The 20,166-nt window shown below is 43.1% G+C and overlaps 1 protein-coding gene across 1 annotated transcript in view; it reads right to left on the reverse strand.

Moving 5' to 3' along the window:
* ctnna1 (catenin (cadherin-associated protein), alpha 1) overlaps window positions 1–20,166 on the reverse strand; it is a 197,386-nt gene that overhangs the window by 122,193 nt on the left and 55,027 nt on the right. Inside the window, exons 6-7 of the mRNA XM_070878385.1 lie at window positions 19,429–19,698; window positions 4,086–4,289 (exon numbers count right to left, since the gene is read on the reverse strand). Coding sequence (XP_070734486.1) covers window positions 4,086–4,289; window positions 19,429–19,698 — 474 coding nt within the window. The remainder of the gene's footprint in view (window positions 1–4,085; window positions 4,290–19,428; window positions 19,699–20,166) is intronic.

A 20,166-nucleotide genomic window follows, 5' to 3' on the forward strand; every position in this document is an offset into this window, starting at 1 on the left:
AATGTTGGAAAATGACTGTCAATGCATCCACTATTTCCAAGACCACCTCCTTAAGTACTCTGGGATGCAGTCCATCAGGCCCTGGCGATTTATCGGCCTTCAATCCCATCAGTTTCCCCAACACAATTTCCCCACTAATAAGGATTTCCCTCAGTTCCTCCTCCTTTCTAGACCCTCTGACCCCTTTTATATCCAGAAGGTTGTTTGTGTCCTCCTTAGTGAATACCGAACCAAAGTACTTGTTCAATTGGTCTGCCATTTCTTTGTTCCCCGTTATGACTTCCCCTGATTCTGACTGCAGGGGACCTACGTTTGTCTTTACTAACCTTTTTCTCTTTACATATATATCGAAACTTTCGCAGTCCGTCTTAATGTTCCCTACAAGCTTCTTCTCGTACTCCATTTTCCCTGCCCTAATCAAACCCTTTGTCCTCCTCTGCTGAGTTCTAAATTTCTCCTAGTCTCCAGGTTCGCTGCTATTTCTGGCCAATTTGTATGCCACTTCCTTGGTTTTAATACTATCCCTGATTTCCCTTGATAGCCACGGTTGAGCCACCTTCCCTTTTTTATTTTTACACCAGACAGGAATGTACAATTGTTGCAGTTCATCCATGCGGTCTCTAAATGTCTGTCATTGCCCATCCACAGTCAACCCCTTAAGTATCATTCGCCAATCTATCCTAGCCAATTCACGCCTCATACCTCAAAGTTACCCTTCTTTAAGTTCTGGACCATGGTCTCTGAATTAACGGTTTAATTCTCCATCCTAATGCAGAATTCCACCATATTATGATCACTCTTCCCCAAGGGGCCTCGCACAACGAGATCGCTAATTAATCCTCTCTCATTACACAACACCCAGTCTAAATTGGCCTCCCCCCTAGTTGGTTCCTCGACATATTGGTCTAGAAAACCATCCTTTATGCACTCCAGGAAATCCTCCTCCACCGTATTGCTTCCAGTTTGGTTAGCCCAATCTATGTGCATATTAAAGTCACCCATTATAACTGCTGCACCCTTATTGCATGCACCCCTAATTTCCTGTTTGATGCCCTCCCCAACATCACTACTACTGTTTGGAGGTCTGTACACAACTCCCACTAACGTTTTTTGCCCTTTGGTGTTCTGCAGCTCTACCCATATAGATTCCACATCATCCAAGCTAATGTCCTTCCTAACTATTGCATTAATCTCCTCCTTAACCAGCAATGCTACCCCACCTCCTTTTCCTTTTATTCTATCCTTCCTGAATGTTGAATACCCCTGGATGTTGAGTTCCCAGCCCTGATTATCCTGGAGCCACGTCTCCGTAATCCCAATCACATCATATTTGTTAACATCTATTTGCACAGTTAATTCATCCACCTTATTACGGATACTCCTTGCATTAAGACACAAAGCCTTCAGGCTTGTTTTTTTAACACCCTTTGCCCTTTTAGAATTTTGCTGTAGAGGCCCTTTTTGCTCTTTGCCTTGGGTTTCTCTGCCCTCCACTTTTCCTCATCTCCTTTCTGTCTTTTGCTTTTGTCTCCTTTTTGTTTCCCTCTGTCTCCCTGCATTGGTTCCCATTCCCCTGCCATATTAGTTTAACTCCTCCCCAACAGCACTAGCAAACACTCCTCCTAGGACATTGGTTCCGGTCCTGCCCAGGTGGAGACCGTCCGGTTTGTACTGGTCCCACCTCCCCCAGAACCGGTTCCAATGCCCCAGGAATTTGAATCCCTCCCTGCTGCACCACTGTTGAAGCCACGTATTCATCTGCGCTATCCTGCGATTCCTACTCTGACCAGCACGTGGCACTGGTAGCAATCCCGAGATTACTACTTTTGAGGTCCGACTTTTTAAATTCAGCTCCTAGCTCCTTAAATTCGTTTCGTAGGACCTCATCCCTTTTTTTACCTATGTCGTTGGTACCAATGTGCACCACGACAACTGGCTGTTCTCCCTCCCTTTTAGAATGTCCTGCACCCACTCCGAGACATCCTTGACCCTTGCACCAGGGAGGCAACATACCATCCTGGAGTCTCGGTTGCGGCCGCAGAAACGCCTATCTATTCCCCTTACAATTGAATCCCCTATTACTATTGCTCTCCCACTCTTTTTCCTGCCCTCCTGTGCAACAGAGCCAGCCACGGTGCCATGAACTTGGCTGCTGCTGCCCTCTCCTGAGTCATCCCCCTCAACAGTACTCAAAGCAGTGTATCTGTTTTGCAGGGGGATGACCACAGGGGACCCCTGCACTACCTTCCTTGCACTGTTCTCCCTGCTGGTCTTCCATTCCCTATCTGGCTGTGGACCCTTCTCCTGCGGTACGACCAACTCGAGGTGCAGGATGAGGCAGACAACGTTGATTTTAAAAGGAGAAGCGAGAGGGCTGGAACAGAGCGAGGTGCTTGATAGCGAAGGTCCGAGAGGAGTAGCTTGAGAGAGCAAAAGTATGACTTGGTGTTAAGGACTACATGGCCCCCACAGCAGTTTGGATAGGAGAGGTGATGGAAAATTTCACAAGACAAGCCGGCTTTGGTAAGGGGTAAAGTAGTACCACCAGCGAGCCAAGTTTCAGTCAAAGCCAGAATGTTAATGCTATCAGAATAAGGTTGTGGATAGTAAATGAATTGATAATCTGGAGGGAAATGTGGACAGGGACAGTGGCCTTGTAAGGAAGCAGCAACGGGTGCTTTGATGAGCCTTTCAGAATGCAGAGAGAGGAACAGAATGTAGCCATGGGCTTATTCAAGCACAATTTAAGCCTGGAATGTTGGCAGAAGAGTTTGGAAGGTGGAGTCATGATGGGTTGGGTAAGAGCCAAGTAACAGAGAAACTAACAGTATCATGGTTGGATGACAGGTGAAAAGAGCCTGAGGAGGGACGGAGAAGAAAAATGAAAGGTTGACTGAAGTAATGGGCTTGGGTCAGAGGCAGCAGCTGAAAGGAATGAATGTGGATGGACAAAAGATAGACATGAGAGCAATAGTCCTGTGTCTTTGATGAAATTAGGTAAATCTGTTGATATCATTCAAAATGTCTCATGATTTACAGTAAACATACCTGCTTAATTATGGAATTATCATCATAGGCAGTCCCTCGAAATCAAGGAAGACTTGCTTCCACTCCAAAAATGAGTTCTTAATCCATGAGGGTCCTGACGTTCCAGGTCCCAAACTTCATATTGAAGGGTGGAAGATGCCTGTGCGTGAATTCTTTTAACGTGACGGGGCCGTTGCACACCAGCTACCACACGGGCTTAGCGAAGCAGGGTCTTGGTCCAGTGACAAGGAGGTCCAAGACGACTAGAGACCAGACACTGCTGTAAATTCCATACTACAGCAGCAGTATGGAATTTACCTTAACAATAAAAATGTTAACAAATCAATTTACCTCAAAATATTTACAATGTTGTGGGTGGAAGCTACCATCCATGTGTTGTGCATGTTCAGCTTCACAATTCCAATTACCAGGATGTCAAATCATGATAAAATTTCCAAATATACAATAGGGTAAGCTAGATGCACAAAATCAATAAGCAATAGCTTACATTGGAAGCAAAAAAAATAACCTGACAGCATAGGTAGATTGACAATCCAAATAATGTTATTGGCAAGTTATCCTGTACGTGAAGAGAATACAACATTGCCACATAAAATTAATAGTTTTTTTTTAATGTGTATGCCAGTTGCTGCTTTATGCTACATTTATTGAAATCTCTGCATCATTCAATGTCAAATCACTTCAGGATGAAGTGACTATCGTATCACCTCTCTGGGCAGAATGCAACTACAACCTTGCTACCTCTACTTTTATTGTGCCGTCTCCCAAGTATTCTGCAAGCTTTTATCATTTAATTATGCAAGCGAATCAGTTCACCCCTCAAAAAGTGTAATGTCTCCATTTTACAATTTGCTGTGTTTGCATTATTTAACAGAAATATAGCTCCATTGATTATCTTTTCCAAATAAGAGTCTGCATTGTGAAATAATTTGATCACCAGTTTAAATATTCATTTTCGTGTTTTGGAAAAAGTTACAGCCTGGTATAAATTGGATCATGAAACATTTAAGTCTTAAAATAAACTTCAGCCGACTTACATTGCCCATGTATTCAGAAAGCAGGTCCTGCAAAGCCTGTCTCACTGCATTACACTCAGCTACGATGCGCTCACGTCGATCATCACGTGTACAAGACGAGTCTGCCATTAGTGCAGCCCCACTAATGATGCTCTCAAGTCGTTCTTCCAGAGATGGTCTGAAACGTTCCTCACTGAAGCTGAGAGGATCCACAATTATTTGTTTCTATTGGGACAAAGAAAAATGTTTAAGAAAGCACTCTACCTTTACTTCAAATATTTTCATTTTAATTGATGCATTCTACCATCAAGTCATTGAGATTAATTTTCCATGAATACGTTCATACTATATGGGTATAAATTCGATGAGAAAAGAGAGAACAGTCCTGCATTTACATATTACTTAAAAAGCTCACATTTTCCCACTTGCCTCTGAAGTAACAGAACCACGGTCATCCTATCCACACAGCCTAGAGCTAAAAGTATTATTTCCCATTGCCCAAGTACAAGAATTCATCTTTGGCTGGCGCTTCTTCAGACACATTAATTTATTTCAGGATTTTCCCTGAATTATATACTTCTGCATAGATTTTAAATGACAGCTCGAGTACTTTTGCAGCCTTAACATTGAAGTAGGTCATTCATCCGCAACAGTTAAAACTTTGAAAATTCATCCAATAGGAGGCAAAAATTTGATGGTAACGTGACCTTTAATTAATTAGCTCAAACTCAATTAGCACAATTTGTGCCTTGTGACAAAAACTTAAAATGATTCATCATAAATGAAAACATTTATTTGAAAACTCAACAATGTGTCTTTTAACAGACATGATCTTAAGAGGAAAAACATATCTGGAATTATGTGCGTATAAACTACTTACATTACGACCTAACTCTGAAGAACAAAAGATTTTTCCCATTTCTTCCATACTAAACAGTGTTCTTCTCTGCCACCCCTTCATTTACCACAAATTCACCTCCAGCTAAGATGAGAGGGGCTGTTTGTTCATAGACTTTAATTTTCTTATAATGGTCCTTCTTGGTCCCCCACCGACATTTGAGAAAAGATAAAACTAACTCAACCGTGCAAAATTAGTTCAATTGAAAGACAGACGAGCACCTCAAATTCCACTTCACCTACCTACCATACTAAATTGTAACCTTACTTTTAGTTTCTATAAAATTCTCTCAACCAGTACCAAAGCTGCAATTCATCCATCAGCTGTTTTATATCCATCAATTAAAAGGCAGATGAGTAATCAACAGTTAAAGATACCAGCAGATACACTGAACGATTTTCATTGCATGAGTCGGCATAAACAAAAAGATTTAGCTATGTTTGTAGCATAATTGCAGTTTTTAAGTTGCTATAATAGTCTTTACCAGCAAGTACGAAACAAATTAATCTCCACTGCTGCCACTGAAAAAAAAACACAAAAATGGTTTTTCGCGCCACAAAGTGCGCCTAAAAAAACCCTCCAGATTCTCCACCTCCCTGCAGGTCCTCTGACCCTCGGCGCAGCGCAGCAGGAGCTGTAGGGGGCAGAGCCAGGTCCCTGCGCCGAAAACAGTGCCGGGACCTCTGCACATGCGCGCTACAGTGGGCACACAAGTGCAGTAGCTCCAGGCGCCCGAAACTGTGTGGGAGGGGCCGAAGCACGCAGCCCCTAGCACTGGCCCAGGCCCAATGGCCTCACTGGGGCTGCGTGAATAAGGCTCCTCCCACGGCCAGCTCCTGCTTCTTCCCGACCCGACTCGACTCCCGCTTCCCGCCTCCGGACCGGACCCGACCCCCCCCGGACTGGATCCAACCTGACCTTCCTCCCCCAGACCTGACCTCCCTCCCCCGGACCCGACGCCACCTACCTGTAAATCTGGTGCTGGGGACGGGCCCTGCCGGAAGTCTTGGGCCCGGCCCGTTCAGCCTCCCTCCACCCCCCCACCCCCCGCAATCTCCTTCTCTCCCCCCCCCCCCCCCAATATCTCCTTTCTCCCCCCTTCTCCCGCATCCCCCCCTCCCCTCGCTGTCAGAAACACAGACACTGACAGACAGAGAATGAGAGACAGACAGACAGAGAGATAGAGACACTGACAGAGACACACTGAGGGGGGGCATCCCAGCACGCTGTTGGAGGGCTCCCGGTGCTGCAGTCGGTAAGTAGAAAATGTTTTATTTATTAATTTTTTTGGATTTATTTATTGGTTGATTTATTGATGTATTTATCATTTATTATTGATGATGGCTCTTTATTTGTAAAACTGAAGTGTTTAATGTTTGTAAACTTCCCTTTAAACATTCCCCCCCCCCCCCCCCCACCATTCCTTACGCCTGATTTGTAACCTACGCCTGATTTTCTAAAGTGTAGACAAGGTTTTTTCGAGCGTACAAAAGTCTTCACTTACTCCATTCTAAGTTAGTTTGGAGTAAGTTTTCACTGACGAAATTTTGAAAACAGGCGTAAGTGGCCGGACACGCCCCCTTTTGAAAAAAAATTCTGTTCCAAAGTGAAACTATTCTAACTGACTAGAACTGGAGCAAACTAAATGACGAGAATTCTGATTTCTAAGATACTCCGTTCTACACCAGTTGCTCCTAAAAATCAGGAGCAAATCTTGTGGAAACTTGGGGCCCTTATGTTGAGATGGCTGTTTAAAAAGTCACTCACGATCCTTGGCTTTATAAATAAAGGTAGAGGGAACAAAAACAAGTAGTTATGCTAAATCTTTATAAAACACTGGTTAGGCTCCAGTTGGAGCATCATGTCCAACTCTGAGCACTACACTTTAGGAAGGATGTCAAGGCCTTAAGCAAGGGTGCAGTGAAGATTTACTAGAATGGTGCCAGGGATGAAAGACTTCAGGTATGTGGAGAGACTAGAGAAACTGGGGTGGTTGTTCTTGGAGCAGAGGTGGTCAAGTGGAGATCCGATACGTGATCAAAACCTTGAAGGGTATTACTTTTGATAGAATAAATAAGGAGAAATGGTTTCCAGTGGTAGGACGGTCAGTAACCAGAGGACGCAGATTTAAGGTGACTGGCAAAAGGATCAGAGATGATGAGAAAAAAAAATTATGCAATGAGTGATGATGATCTGGAATGCACTGTCTGAAAGGGTGGTGGAAGCAGATTCAGTCGTTACTTTCAAAAGGGAATTGGATAAGTATCCAAAAAGGAAAAATAAAATGCTGGGCTATGAAGAGCAGGGAACAGGACTAATTGGATAGCTCTTTCAAAGATCCAGCACAGGCACAATGGGCCGAATGACCTCCTTCTGTGCCGTATTTTATATTTCAGCAATCAAGTTACATAAAACTCTTTTTGCAGCACTTCAAGCAGGCATTCTTGTCACTTGCACTCACTCAGTTCCAAAGATAAACTGGAAAAATTGAGATCAGCGGTCATCATTTTTTGAATGATATTATTCATCATCCAAACAGCAAACAGACAATTATTGGGTTTGCTTGTAGAGAGAACCATAGTATAGAATGCATTTCACTATCCATTTTGTTTGTTCAGATCTGGCAAATATACACAAAGAAAAGCTGCCTTGTTTCTCCTAAGGGATTTGGTATGTTATGTGTAACGATGCTCCACAAGCATCCACAGTAACAGTATGAAAAGGCAGATAAAAGTGAATAATTTCTTGCCATAGATAAAATTAAGAAATTACCTCAGACAGGAACCAGGACCACTTCATCAGAGTACAAGATCAAACAGGACTGACAATTACCAATACTTGTAACCAACGTTCCCTGTAAACGTTTTTGGGCTGTGCAGCCCATTCAAATTTCCATGCATGCACGTTTTTTTTCCAATAAAAGCCGGCTCGCTAGCTGCGCGGGAGCTCAAGAGCGCTGTGCAGCTTAAAGGGAATGGTGCTTGTAACTCATTAACCCTGTATGCTTTAACAACTTCAATTTTATAGCCCCTTTAATGTAGTACAGGTAAAGCCAAGACCAGTAACAGCACAATTGTCCACAAGAGAAATACTAGATTCAGCTTTCAACTAAAGGGAGAAATAAAAAATAAAAAGGGAATGTCCCAAAGCTCTCGACTTAAATTGACATCTTAAATAGAAGCTGTAGCCCCTGTGGAAAGACAGATTGCAAACCACGAGATGGATGCTTAACTGAGCAAAAACAATGCCTAGGGTTTGCAGCTGACTGTCTAGTCAGAACAAATGAGGACAACTCTCTATGAAGGAAGACAAGTGAAACCAGGGAAGTTACATGGGGGAAATACAAACAAAGCTAATAATATGTGAATGCCCAAGTGATTCATCATCTAAGTTGTACCTATTGCCCAAATACTCCATGATTTAGCAAGTAAGAGGAGCCACGAGAGAACAGTCTGAAGCAGACTTGGTAACAGACTCACAGATGGCTATTATGCAAACTTAAAAGCAGTGAGAGTCAATAGCGAAATCTAAAAATAGACAAAAAGTGATTGAAGGAAAGAAAAGCAATGGGTACTGGTTAGAGAGAGTAATGTTGGAGTTGGGAATAGGGTGGGGATGCAACTTGAGTGGAGTGTCACATAAATTATGTTGGGACCACTATTGTTTCTAACCAACATCAAAGAGTTAGTTCAAAAGCTCAATGCAAAGTGACCAAATTTACAGGTACCCTAAAACTAAATTTACGGGAAGTTAACACCTACCTTTTTGTGGAGGATACTGAAGAGTTCATGTACTTGCCTAATATTACTCAATGACTCAGTACAAGCAGAGATTTTTTTTAAATGTTAGCTTTAACTGTGTTCAATACCCACCCACCAATTTAAAAGCTATCTGGCTTAGCAAGTACCAATTGTCAAAAACATGCAAAAGAAAAGCAATTTTAAATACAATAGTCAGTAAACAAACTTCAAGCAATCATCAAAAGCTACTGCTCAATAATGCAGTTGAAATGCCTGAAAAGGGCTATTTATCACATTTGTTGTATAAAGTTCAAGTCTTTAGCATTTCTTTCTGATTCAAAGAAGTTTTGATTATATTAACAGCCTTCCATCAATCGTGTTCCCACAGCAGCTCCTCCTGGTATCATCAAGTTACTACATCGAATTTAGGCACTTACTATTGAGAACTTGGAAAGTAAAACAGAAATTATGTTTTTGAAACAACAATGAGCAAGAATTCAGTCTCGCATGCCTACTTACTCTTAAAAAGTGCAATACTTTATTAATTCCCTTGTGGTCCATAATATATATATTTTTTAATTTAAGTATCTCCCTTGTTCAGGCAATTCTTGCTCAGAGGCAAGCAGAACAGACATTTTGTGCAGAATCCCTTCTCCAAAACATTAAGCTTCTCTCCAGTAATATTCGAGTTCTGCCCGCAGACTTCTATTCTCATTGTGATTGTAAAAGGAAAGTAAATGCTATATAAAATGGCTTGTTTCCAGGCTTCCCCTGACCATCAGGTTGGAAAAGTACAAACAAGATGAGAACCAAATCGAACACTTATATGAAAGTTCAAGAAAATACATTTACAGAGGAAAAACAGCATTTTCAAGGATGAAAACAGTACAATCACGGAGGGGGGGCCGGAGGGAGGTGGCGTGGGGAGGATTACTCATCCAAGTTATTACCCGAATACACAAATTAAAAACAGTTAGGAGGCAAAATACTGCAGATGCTGGAAATCTGAAATGTAAACAAATACTGGAGATACTTAACAGGCCAGGCAGCATCTGCGGTGATATATGTTTAAATGTATTTCTCTCTCCACAGATGCTGCCTGGCCTGGTGTGTATTTCTAGCATTTAAAAATTTAGAGATGCTTTCAGCCAAGCACTGCACCCAATGGAAGTACTAATTCCCACTCAGTAGATTTAAGTGGTTGGTCTGGGAAAAAAAAAAGGTGGCATACCTTCCTGTTTGTTGCCATCATACGACTTGTCCCCAAGCATTTGTATGGCGTACATCAGTTTGGACTTAGAAACATAGAAAATAGGTGCAGGAGTAGGCCATTCAGCCCTTCGAGCCTGCACCACCATTCAATAGGATCATGGCTGATCATTCCCTCAGTACCCATTTCCTGCTTTCTCTCCATACCCCTTGATCCCGTTAGCCGTAAGGGCCATATCTAAATCCCTCTTGAATATATCCAATGAACTGGCATCAACAACACTCTGCGGCAGGGAATTCCACAGGTTAACAACTCTCTGGGTGAAGAAGTTTCTCCTCATCTCAGTCCTCAATGGCCTAACCCTTATCTGAAGACTGTGTCCCCGGATCTGGACTTCCCCAACATCGGGAACATTCTTCCCGCATCTAACCTGTCCCATCCCGTCAGAATCTTATATATTTCTGAGATCCCCGCTCATCCTTCTAAACGCCAATGTATAAAGGCCCAGTTGATTCAGTCTCTCCTCATATGTCAGTCCTGCCATCCCGGGAATCAGTCTGGTGAACCTTCGCTGCACTCCCTCAATAGCAAGAACGTCCATCCTCAGATTAGGAGACCAAAACTGAACACAATATTCCAGGTGAGGCATCACCAAGGCCCTGTACAACTGTATTAAGACTTCCCTGCTCCTATACTCAAATCCCATAGCTATGACACAATAAAGAAAATACAACCCTAATTAGTCAAATTTCTTTTGTTTCAACTGGTACTTTTGCTAGTGTTTGTTTGGGTACTACGAGTACTCTTAAGTTTGAAATGGCATTTGTGGCATGTGCGCGCACTTTTGATGCGAGTCGTGCCAGTCGCCATATTGATGAGGACGTTAGCACGTGGGCAGTGAGTGTCCACCATTAGTGGGCAGAGTCGGCAGATCAACATGTCAATCACCTTGTAATCAGCAGCCAGCGCTGACATTTTGGAGCTCAACACTTCAGCTAACATCCTCTTTTGAACTTGCATTGCTGAACGTGCTTCAACAGCGGGAAGGACCCCCCTCCCCCCCACAGTGCTATTTAAAGGGATTATCAACTACTTTCAGGTCAGTTGTTAATTGACTTCTACTGGCTGTGGCTACAATTGTACAAGTGTTTAATGCTTTCTAGCATTCTTTCAAGTTACTGAAGTCTGCAGGGTGTGGTGTGGCAGGTGCTGAAGGATTTTGTCCTGACTTCAAGGTTTCTGCACAAACCAGTTTCTCCCAAACATGGGGGCAGTAGTAGATATCCCTCTTGGAATACAGCATGACTGGGAAACTGAGCAGAGCTGACACAGAGTAGGGCAAGCTGCTAGAAGAGGGAGGAGGGGGGAGAAGGGCTTCAGCAGGAGGCCATATCCACCTAGGGTGTTCATGGAGCAATTCTACCTGAACCTCAGATCCTAATCTACATTGTGCTTACCCTCAAATCGCACTGCAGGAGCTCAGACATTTACAGCTGTTGCCATGTAAAGATTTGTTTGATGCAATGCAGCTCCCGAGATTCAATGTCTTATGCTTGCTGAAATCTTTAATAAGCATCGTGTTGTGCTTTTTTATATATTAATAAAACAGCAAATTGGAACACTCTTTTTAAGCACTTGGATTAAATACATGTCTACAATTTGCTCATAGTCCACAAGAGCTCTGTTTCATAGAAACATAGAAAACAGGTACAGTCGGAGGCCATTCGGCCCTTCGTGTCTGCACCATCATTCAATAAGATCATGGCTGATCGTTCCCTCAGTACTCCTTTCCTGCTTTCTCTCCATACCCCTTGATCCCTTTAGCCGCAAGGGCCATATCTAACTCCCTCTTGAATATATCCAATGAACTGGCATCAACAACCCTCTGCGGTAAGGAATTCCACAGGTTAACAACTCAGTGAAGAAGATTCTCCTCATCTCAGTCCTAAATGGTCTACCCCTTATCCTAAGACTGTGTTCCCCTGGTTCTGGACATCCCCATCATCGGGAACATTCTTCCCGCATCTAACCTGTCCAGTCCCGTCAGAATTTGTACGTTTCTATGAGATCCCCTCTCATCCTTCTAAACTCCAGTGTATAAAGGCCCAGTTGATCCAGTCTCTCCTCATATGTCAGTCCTACCATCCCAGGAATCAGTCTGGTGAACCTTCACTGAACTCCCTCAATAGCAAGAATGTCATTCCTCAGATTAGGAGACCAAAACTGAACACAATAATTCCAGGTGAGGTCTCACCAAGACCCTGTACAACTGCAGTAGGACCTCCCTGCTCCGATACTCAAATCCCCTAGCTATGAAGGCCAACATACCATTTGCCTTTTTCAAAGCCTGCTGTATCTGCATGCCAACTTTCAATGACTGATGAACCATGACACCCAGGTCTTGTTGCACCTCCCCCTTTCCTAATCTGCCACCATTCAGATAATATTCTGCCTTCGTGTTTTTGCCCCAAAGTGGATAACCTCACATTCATCCACATTATACTGGTGAGAGGTGGGAGCAGCGTCGGAGCGGCCTATAAAAGGCCCAGCGGGAGCTCGAGAGTCAGCGGCAGTTGGTGAGAGGTGGGAGCAGCGTCGGAGCGGCCTATAAAAGGCATACTTGTGCAGCTATAGCGGGAGAGAAAGCAAAAAAGAAGTAGAAAGGAATCAAAAGGTGACGTCACAGCCAATGGTGATTGGCTGGTGATTGGTGAGTAGCTTTTCTTTTTCTTTTTATATCAGTAAGTAAACTGTAACATTATTACCAATTTAAGGGTATCTAAGGGTTAAGGCATGGCAGGAAAGATCGGTCACGTGATATGCTCCTCCTGTGCCATGTGGGAACTCAGGGACGCTTCCGGTGTCCCTTACGACTACATGTGTAAGAAGTGTATCTGCCTCCAACTCCTGATGGACCGCGTTGCAGAATTGGAGCCGAGGGTGGATTCACTCTGGAGCATCCACGATGCTGAGAATGACATAAGTGGCACGTGTAGTGAGTTGGTCTTACCGCATGAGAAGGATCCACAGCCAGCTAGGGAATGGAAGACCAGCAGGAAGAGTAGTACAAAGAAGGTAGTGCAAGGGTCCCCTGTGGTCATCCCCCTGCAAAACAGATACACTGTTTTGAGTGCTGTTGAGGGAGATGACTCATTAGGGGAGAGCAACAGCAGCCAAGTTCATGGCACCGTGGCTGGCTCTGTTGTACAGGAGGGCATAAAAAAGAGTGGGAGAGCGATAGTGATAGGGGATTCAATCATAAGGGGAATAGATAGGCGTTTCTGCGGCCGCAATCGAGAGTCCAGGATGGTATGTTGCCTCCCTGGTGCAAGGGTCAAGGATGTCTCCGAGCAAGTGCAGGACATTCTGAAAAGGGAGGGGGAACAGCCAGTTGTCGTGGTGCACATTGGTACCAACGACATAGGTTAAAAAAAGGGATAAGGTCCTATGAGCCGAATTTAAGGAGCTAGGAGTTAAATTAAAAAGTAGGACCTCAAAAGTAGTAATCTCGGGATTGCTACCAGTGCCACATGCTAGTCAGAGGAGGAATCGCAGGATAGCACAGATGAATACGTGGCTTGAGCAGTGGTGCAGCAGGGAGGGATTCAAATTCGTGGGGCATTGGAACAGGTTCTGGGGGAGGTGGGACCAGTACAAACCGGACGTTCTGCACTTGGGCAGGAACAGAACCAATGTCCTTGGGGGAGTGTTTGCTCGTGCTGTTGGTGAGGAGTTAAACTAATATGGCAGGGGGATGGGAACCAATACAGGGAGACAGAGGGAAACAAAAAGGAGACAAAAACAAAAGACAGAAAAGAGTGAGTAAAAGTGGAGGGCAGAGAAACCAAAGGCAAGAAACAAAAAGGACCACTGAATATAAAAGGGCCGCAGGAGGGGTAAAAACTAAAAATCATGGTTTAAAAACTAGGATGAAAACACACTACCGAAATGCACGCAGCATTAGAAATAAAGTAAATGAGTTGACGGCACAAATCATTACAAATGGGTATGATTTGGTGGCCATTACAAATGTGAATGTTTAAAATGTATAGAGACATTGAAGTTGAGAACGTGGGAATTGTATAGGGACAGTATAAGCTAACAAAGAATTCATGGAGGAATAGCCATGACATCTCGGACTCGAGACTGCGAAATGTTACAACACTAACACATATTGAAACAAAACCCACAGCTTGCAGAAAAACCTCAAGGTCTTATTAAATCATGTTATTAACCTGAAACATTAACAGAAGGTCTTTGTTTAAAATCAGACCATACTTGGGTCGGCTTATGAGTGGACAAAGGGAAAGAGGGACCAAAAGAGATAGGTTGAACTAGGATGTCACTCTAGCCCTATCTTGTTATCTTTTGCCGAGAATGTATAACTGTTGTCGCTTTACGATGTAACTTCACTTATCCGTAGGGAGTGTGTACGCTCGATCGAGAATGTATATCCTCTGTCTGATAAGTCTTGCCGGCCGGTAAAATAAAGACTGCTTTGTTCAAAGCACAAGAGGTATTCGACTCAGCAATTTTACTGAACCAGATTGAAAGAAAAGAATCTACATTTACACAGAGACATGGTTGCAAGGTGGCTAGGACTGGGAATTAAACGTACAGGGGTATCTGACGATTCGGAAAGATAGGCAGGAAGGGAAGGGAGGTGGGGTAGCTCTGTTAATAAGGGATGATATCAGGGCAGTTGTGAGGGATGATATTGGCTCCAATGAACAAAATGTTAAATCATTGTGGGTGGAGATTAGAGATAGTAAGGGGAAAAGGTCACTGGTCGGCGTAGTTTATAGGCCCCCAAATAATAACTTCATGGTGGGGCGGGCAATAATCAAAGGAATAATGGAGGCATGTGAAAAAGGAACGGCAGTAGTTATGGGGGATTTTAACCTACATATCGATTGGTCAAATCAAATCGCAGGGGGTAGCCTGGAGGAGGAATTCATAGAATGCATACGGGATTGTTTCTTAGAACAGTATGTAACAGAGCCTACAAGGGAGCTAGCCATTTTGGATCTGGTCCTGTGTAACGAGACAGGAAAAATAAACGATCTCCTCGTAATGAGTGATCACAATATGGTTGAATTTGTAATACAGATTGAGGATAACGAAGTTGTGTCAGAAACGAGAGTACTATGCTTAAACAAAGGGGACTACAGTGGGATGAGGGCAGAGTTGGTTAAAGTAGACTGGAAACAAGGACTAAACGGTGGCACAATTGAGGAACAGTGGAGGACTTTTAAGGAGCTCTTTCATAATGCGCAACAAAAATATATTCCAGTGAAAAAGGGCGGCAAGAGAAGAGATAACCAGCCGTGGATAACCAAGGAAATAAAGGAAAGTATCAAATCAAAGACCAATGCGTATAAGGTGGCCAAGGTTAGTGGGAAACTAGAGGATTGGGAAAATTTGCAACAGCAAAGAATGACTAAAAAAGCAATAAAGAAGGGGACGATAGATTACGAAGGTAAACTTGCGCAAAACATAAAAACAGCTAGTAAAAGCTTTTACAGATATATAAAACGGAAAAGAGTGACTAAAGTAAATGTTGGTCCCTTAGAAGATGAAAAGGGGGATGTAATAATGGGAAATGTGGAAATGGCTGAGACCTTAAATAATTATTTTGCTTCCGTCTTCACAGTGGAAGACACAAAAACCATGCCAAAAATTGCTGGCCATAGGAATGTGGGAAGAGAGGACCTTGAGATGATCACTATCACCAGGGAGGTAGTGCTGGACAGACTAATGGGATTGAAGGTAGACAAGTCCCCTGGTCCTGATGAAATGCATCCCAGGGTATTAAAAGAAATGGCGGAAGTTATAGCAGATGCATTTGTTATTATCTACCAAAATTCTCTGGACTCTGGGGAGGTACCAGCGGATTGGAGAGCAGCTAATGTAACGCCTCTGTTTAAAAAAGGGGGCAGGCAAAAGGCAGGTAACTATAGGCCGGTTAGTTTAACATCTGTAGTGGGGAAAATGCTTGAAACTATCATTAAGGAAGAAATAGCGGGACATCTGGATAGGAATAGTGCAATCAAGCAGACGCAGCATGGATTCATGAAAGCGAAATCATGTTTAACTAACTTACTGGAATTCTTTGAGGATATAACGAGCATGGTGGATAGAGGTGTACCGATGGATGTGGTGTATTTAGATTTCCAAAAGGCATTCGATAAGGTGCCACACAAAAGGTTACTGCAGAAGATAAAGGTACGCGGAGTCAGAGGAAATGTATTAGCATGGATAGAGAATTGGCTGGCGAACAGAAAGCAGAGAGTCGGGATAAATGGTCCTTTTCCGGTTGGAAATCAGTGGTTAGTGGTGTGCCACAGGGATCAGTGCTGGGACCACAACTGTTTACAATATACATAGATGACCTAGAGGAGGGGGCAGAGTGTAGTGCAACAAAATTTGCAGATGACACTAAGATTAGTGGGAAAGCGGGTTGTGTAGAGGACTCAGAGGCTACAAGGAGATTTGGATAGGTTAAGCGAATGGGCTAAGGTTTGGCAGATGGAATACAATGTCGGAAAGTGTGAGGTCATCCACCTTGGGGGAAAAAAAAAGTAAAAGGGAATATTATTTGAATGGGGAGAAATTACAACATGCTGTGGTGCAGAGGGACCTGGGGGTCCTTGTGCATGAAACTCTTTTTGGGAGTAAACAAAAAACATTAAACCGTGCCCCCCCGATCCCAAAAGGTTAGTTTGCAGGTGCAGCAGGTAATCAGGAAGGCAAATGGAATGTTGGCCTTCATTGCGAAAGGGATGGAGTACAAAAGCAGGGAGGTGTTGCTGCAACTGTATAAGGTATCGGTAAGGCCGCACCTGGAGTACTGCGTGCAGTTTTGGTCACCTTACTTAAGGAAGGATATACTAGCTTCGGAAGGGGTACAGAAACGATTCACTAGGCTGATTCGAGAAATGAGGGGGTTAACTTATGATGATAGATTGAGTAGACTGGGTCTTTACTCCTTGGAGTTCAGAAGGATGAGGGGTGATCTTATAGAAACATTTAAAATCATGAAAGGGATAGACAAGATAGAGGCAGAGAGGTTGTTTCCATTGGTGGGGGAGACTAGAACTAGGGGGAACAGCCTCAAAATACGGAGGAGCCAATTTAAAGCCAAGTTGAGAAAGAATTTCTTCTCCCAGAGGATTGTGAATCTGTGGAATTCTCTGCCCAAGGAAGCAGTTGAGGCTGGCTCATTGAATGTTTTCAAGTCAAAGATAGATAGATTTTTAAGCAATAAGGGAATTAAGGGTTACGGGGAGTGGGCGGGTAAGTGGAACTGAGTCCACGACCAGATCAGCCATGATCTTATTGAATGGCGGAGCAGGCTCGAGGGGCTAAATGGCCTACTCCTGTTCCTAATTCTTATGTTCTTATGTTCTTATTATCTGCTCACTCACCTAACCTGTACAAGTCACCCTGCAGCCTTTTAGCGTCCTCCTCACAGCTCACACCGCCACCTGGTTGAGTGTCATCTGCAAACTGGGAGATATTACACTCAATTCCTTCGTCCAAATCATTAATGTATATTGTAAATAGCTGGGGTCCCAGGACTGAACCTTGCGGCACCCCACTAGTCACTGCCTGCCATTCTGAAAAGGACCCGTTTATTCCCACTCTGCTTCCTGTCTGCCAACCAGTTCTATCCACGTCAATACATTACCCCCAATACCATGTGCTTTGATTTTGCACACCAATCTCTTGTGTGGGACCTTGTCAAAAGCCTTTTAAAAGTCCAAATACACCACATCCACTGGTTCTCCCTTGTCCAACCCCATCAATTTCTCTTACACAATTTCCAACTTTATAAGGATATTCTTCAGTTCCGTCCTTCTCACTAGATCCTCGGTCCCCTAGTATTTCTGGAAGGTTATTTGTGTGTTCCTTCGTGAAAACAGAACCAAAGTATTTGTTTAACTGGTCCGCCATTTCTTTGTTCCCCATTATAAATTCACCTGAATCTGACTGCAAGGGACCTAAGTTTGTTTTCACTAATCTTTTTCTCTTCACATATCTATAGAAGCTTTTGCAGTCAGTTTTTATGTTCCCAGCAAGCTAACTCTCATACTCTATTTTCCCCCTCCTAATTAAACCCTTTGTCCTCCTCTGCTGTATTAAAACATTCTCCCAGTCCTCAGGTTTGCTGCTTTTTCTGGCCAATTTATATGCCTCTTCCTTGGATTTAACACTATCCTTAATTTCCCTTGTTAGCCACTGTTGAGCCACCTTCCCAGTTTTATTTTTACTCCAGACAGGGATGTACAATTGTTGAAGTTCATCCATGTGATCTTTAAATGTTTGCCATTGCCTATCCACCATCAACCTTTTAAATATCACTCGCCAGTCTATTCTAGCCAATTCACGTCTCAGATCATCGAAGTTACCTTTCCAAGTTCAGCAGCCTAGTCTCTGAATTAACTGTCACTCTCCATCGTAATAAAGAATTCTACCATATTATGGTCACTCTTCCCCAAGGGGCCTCGCACAAGATTGTTAATTAGTCCTTTCTCATTACACATCACCCAGTCTAGGATAGCCAGCCCGCTAGTTGGTTCCTTGACATATTGGTCTAGAAGACCATCCCTAATACACTCCAGGAAATCTTCCTCCACCGCATTGCTACCAGTTTGGTTAGCAGTCTGTGCAAGAGATCTCACACAGATGACACACTTAATCACAGCCACATTTGAATGCTTGGCAGGTATTAGATAACTGCAGCAAACTTGTGTCTTCGACATCAGGGATGTCAAGTGTTTTGGTATAGGGGGTCTCATACACATCAAAACCCAAGAATGGGCTACGGCCACACATAATTACCCAAAATTCAAACCCTACACACAAAAAGACAGATCTCCCCATACACAAGAAAACGACAGTCCGTCCTCCTGATAGATAAAATGCAAGATATCAGACATTTTAAAAAAATCCAGACACCCCCACCCTCCCCCACTTCTGTGCAGGAAAAAAAAAAATCAAGTCTTGCCATCCATCATTCTTTCCTAAACTTTGAAAACTAGGTACCTTGAGCCTCAGCTCTTGAAATTCCCCATGTCTGGATAATTGGTAAAAGCTGCTCCCCGATGAGTCGAAGTCCACCAAAGATTGAACAGCCTTTCAGTGCTGGAAAGTTTTACAGCCTGAAGCTGAAAATCAACTTTGTGCACAAGGTGAAAGGTGCAAAGAACCAGTAGGGGCTTTGCAGGCCACATGAAGGTAGCCTGTTGGCCTGCAGACTATGCATTGTCAAAATAATTCCCAATCATTACTCTCTACCTGTTTTTGAAGCTCTAATTAAGAGTTGACCCCAAGTTTGATTTGAGTTGCATTGTGCTCATTGACAAGCAACAAGAATAAAGCAGTGATCCAAGTTCATATGATCATTTGCAAGCAATACAAACCTTTCACGGAACTGGTTAGGATATTAAAAGTATTTCCTTAACTCCAAAGATTAGTATCTACTTTAAAACGTTTTTAATCGAAAGTACTCACATCAAAGCGATTCAGAGCATCTGCCAGTTCACCAGCGCTGCTTTGCTGACCAAGGTTGACATCCTCTGATGTAGTTGCCTGGGCTGCATTTGAAATGCCGGTAACTGCCTGTGTCAATTGCTTATAGATCAAATCCCGGTTGGCTTTGTATGCAGCCACATCTGGGTGCTGGAGACAAGCCTGTGAAGCAGTGTAAAGCATAGGGATATTCTTCTGCAGAACTCCTCGTGCTGCAGCCATTTGGTCTCTATGATGAATATCCTTCAATTCCTAAAAAAAAATGCCATAAGATATGTTTAAACTTACACCAAGATTTTAAAATGAATATTTATATATCTCAGTAATGATAAACCTTACTCTACTGCATTTTTATTCTAGATGCCTCCCTTCAATTTCCAAAGGAGCCACTCAACTTCTTACAATTTCCTTTAGATCAGAGCTGCAGATTACCCAACAACTGGCATTAATATGGTTTCAGTTGACATTTGGCCATGTCTAGTTTTAATCTCTCCCACCCAGTATCCACAACATAACTACACCAACATTCTTCAGTTTGGCAGATTAAAGGCTTTTTCACAATCTTTCTCCTATTAAGAGTTCTCAATAAACTGAGCATCGAAAAAAACACTTTTCAAAAGAGCCAAGGATTGTTTTTTTTTTAAACAAAAATGCATGTTGTCCAAGTGAATGAGGCATAGATAAGAGGGATTATGTTAAACATCTTGAAAAAGACGCCAA

The sequence above is a fragment of the Pristiophorus japonicus genome, chromosome 4, assembly GCF_044704955.1.
Source record: "Pristiophorus japonicus isolate sPriJap1 chromosome 4, sPriJap1.hap1, whole genome shotgun sequence".
Classification (NCBI taxonomy): Eukaryota; Metazoa; Chordata; class Chondrichthyes; family Pristiophoridae; genus Pristiophorus; species Pristiophorus japonicus.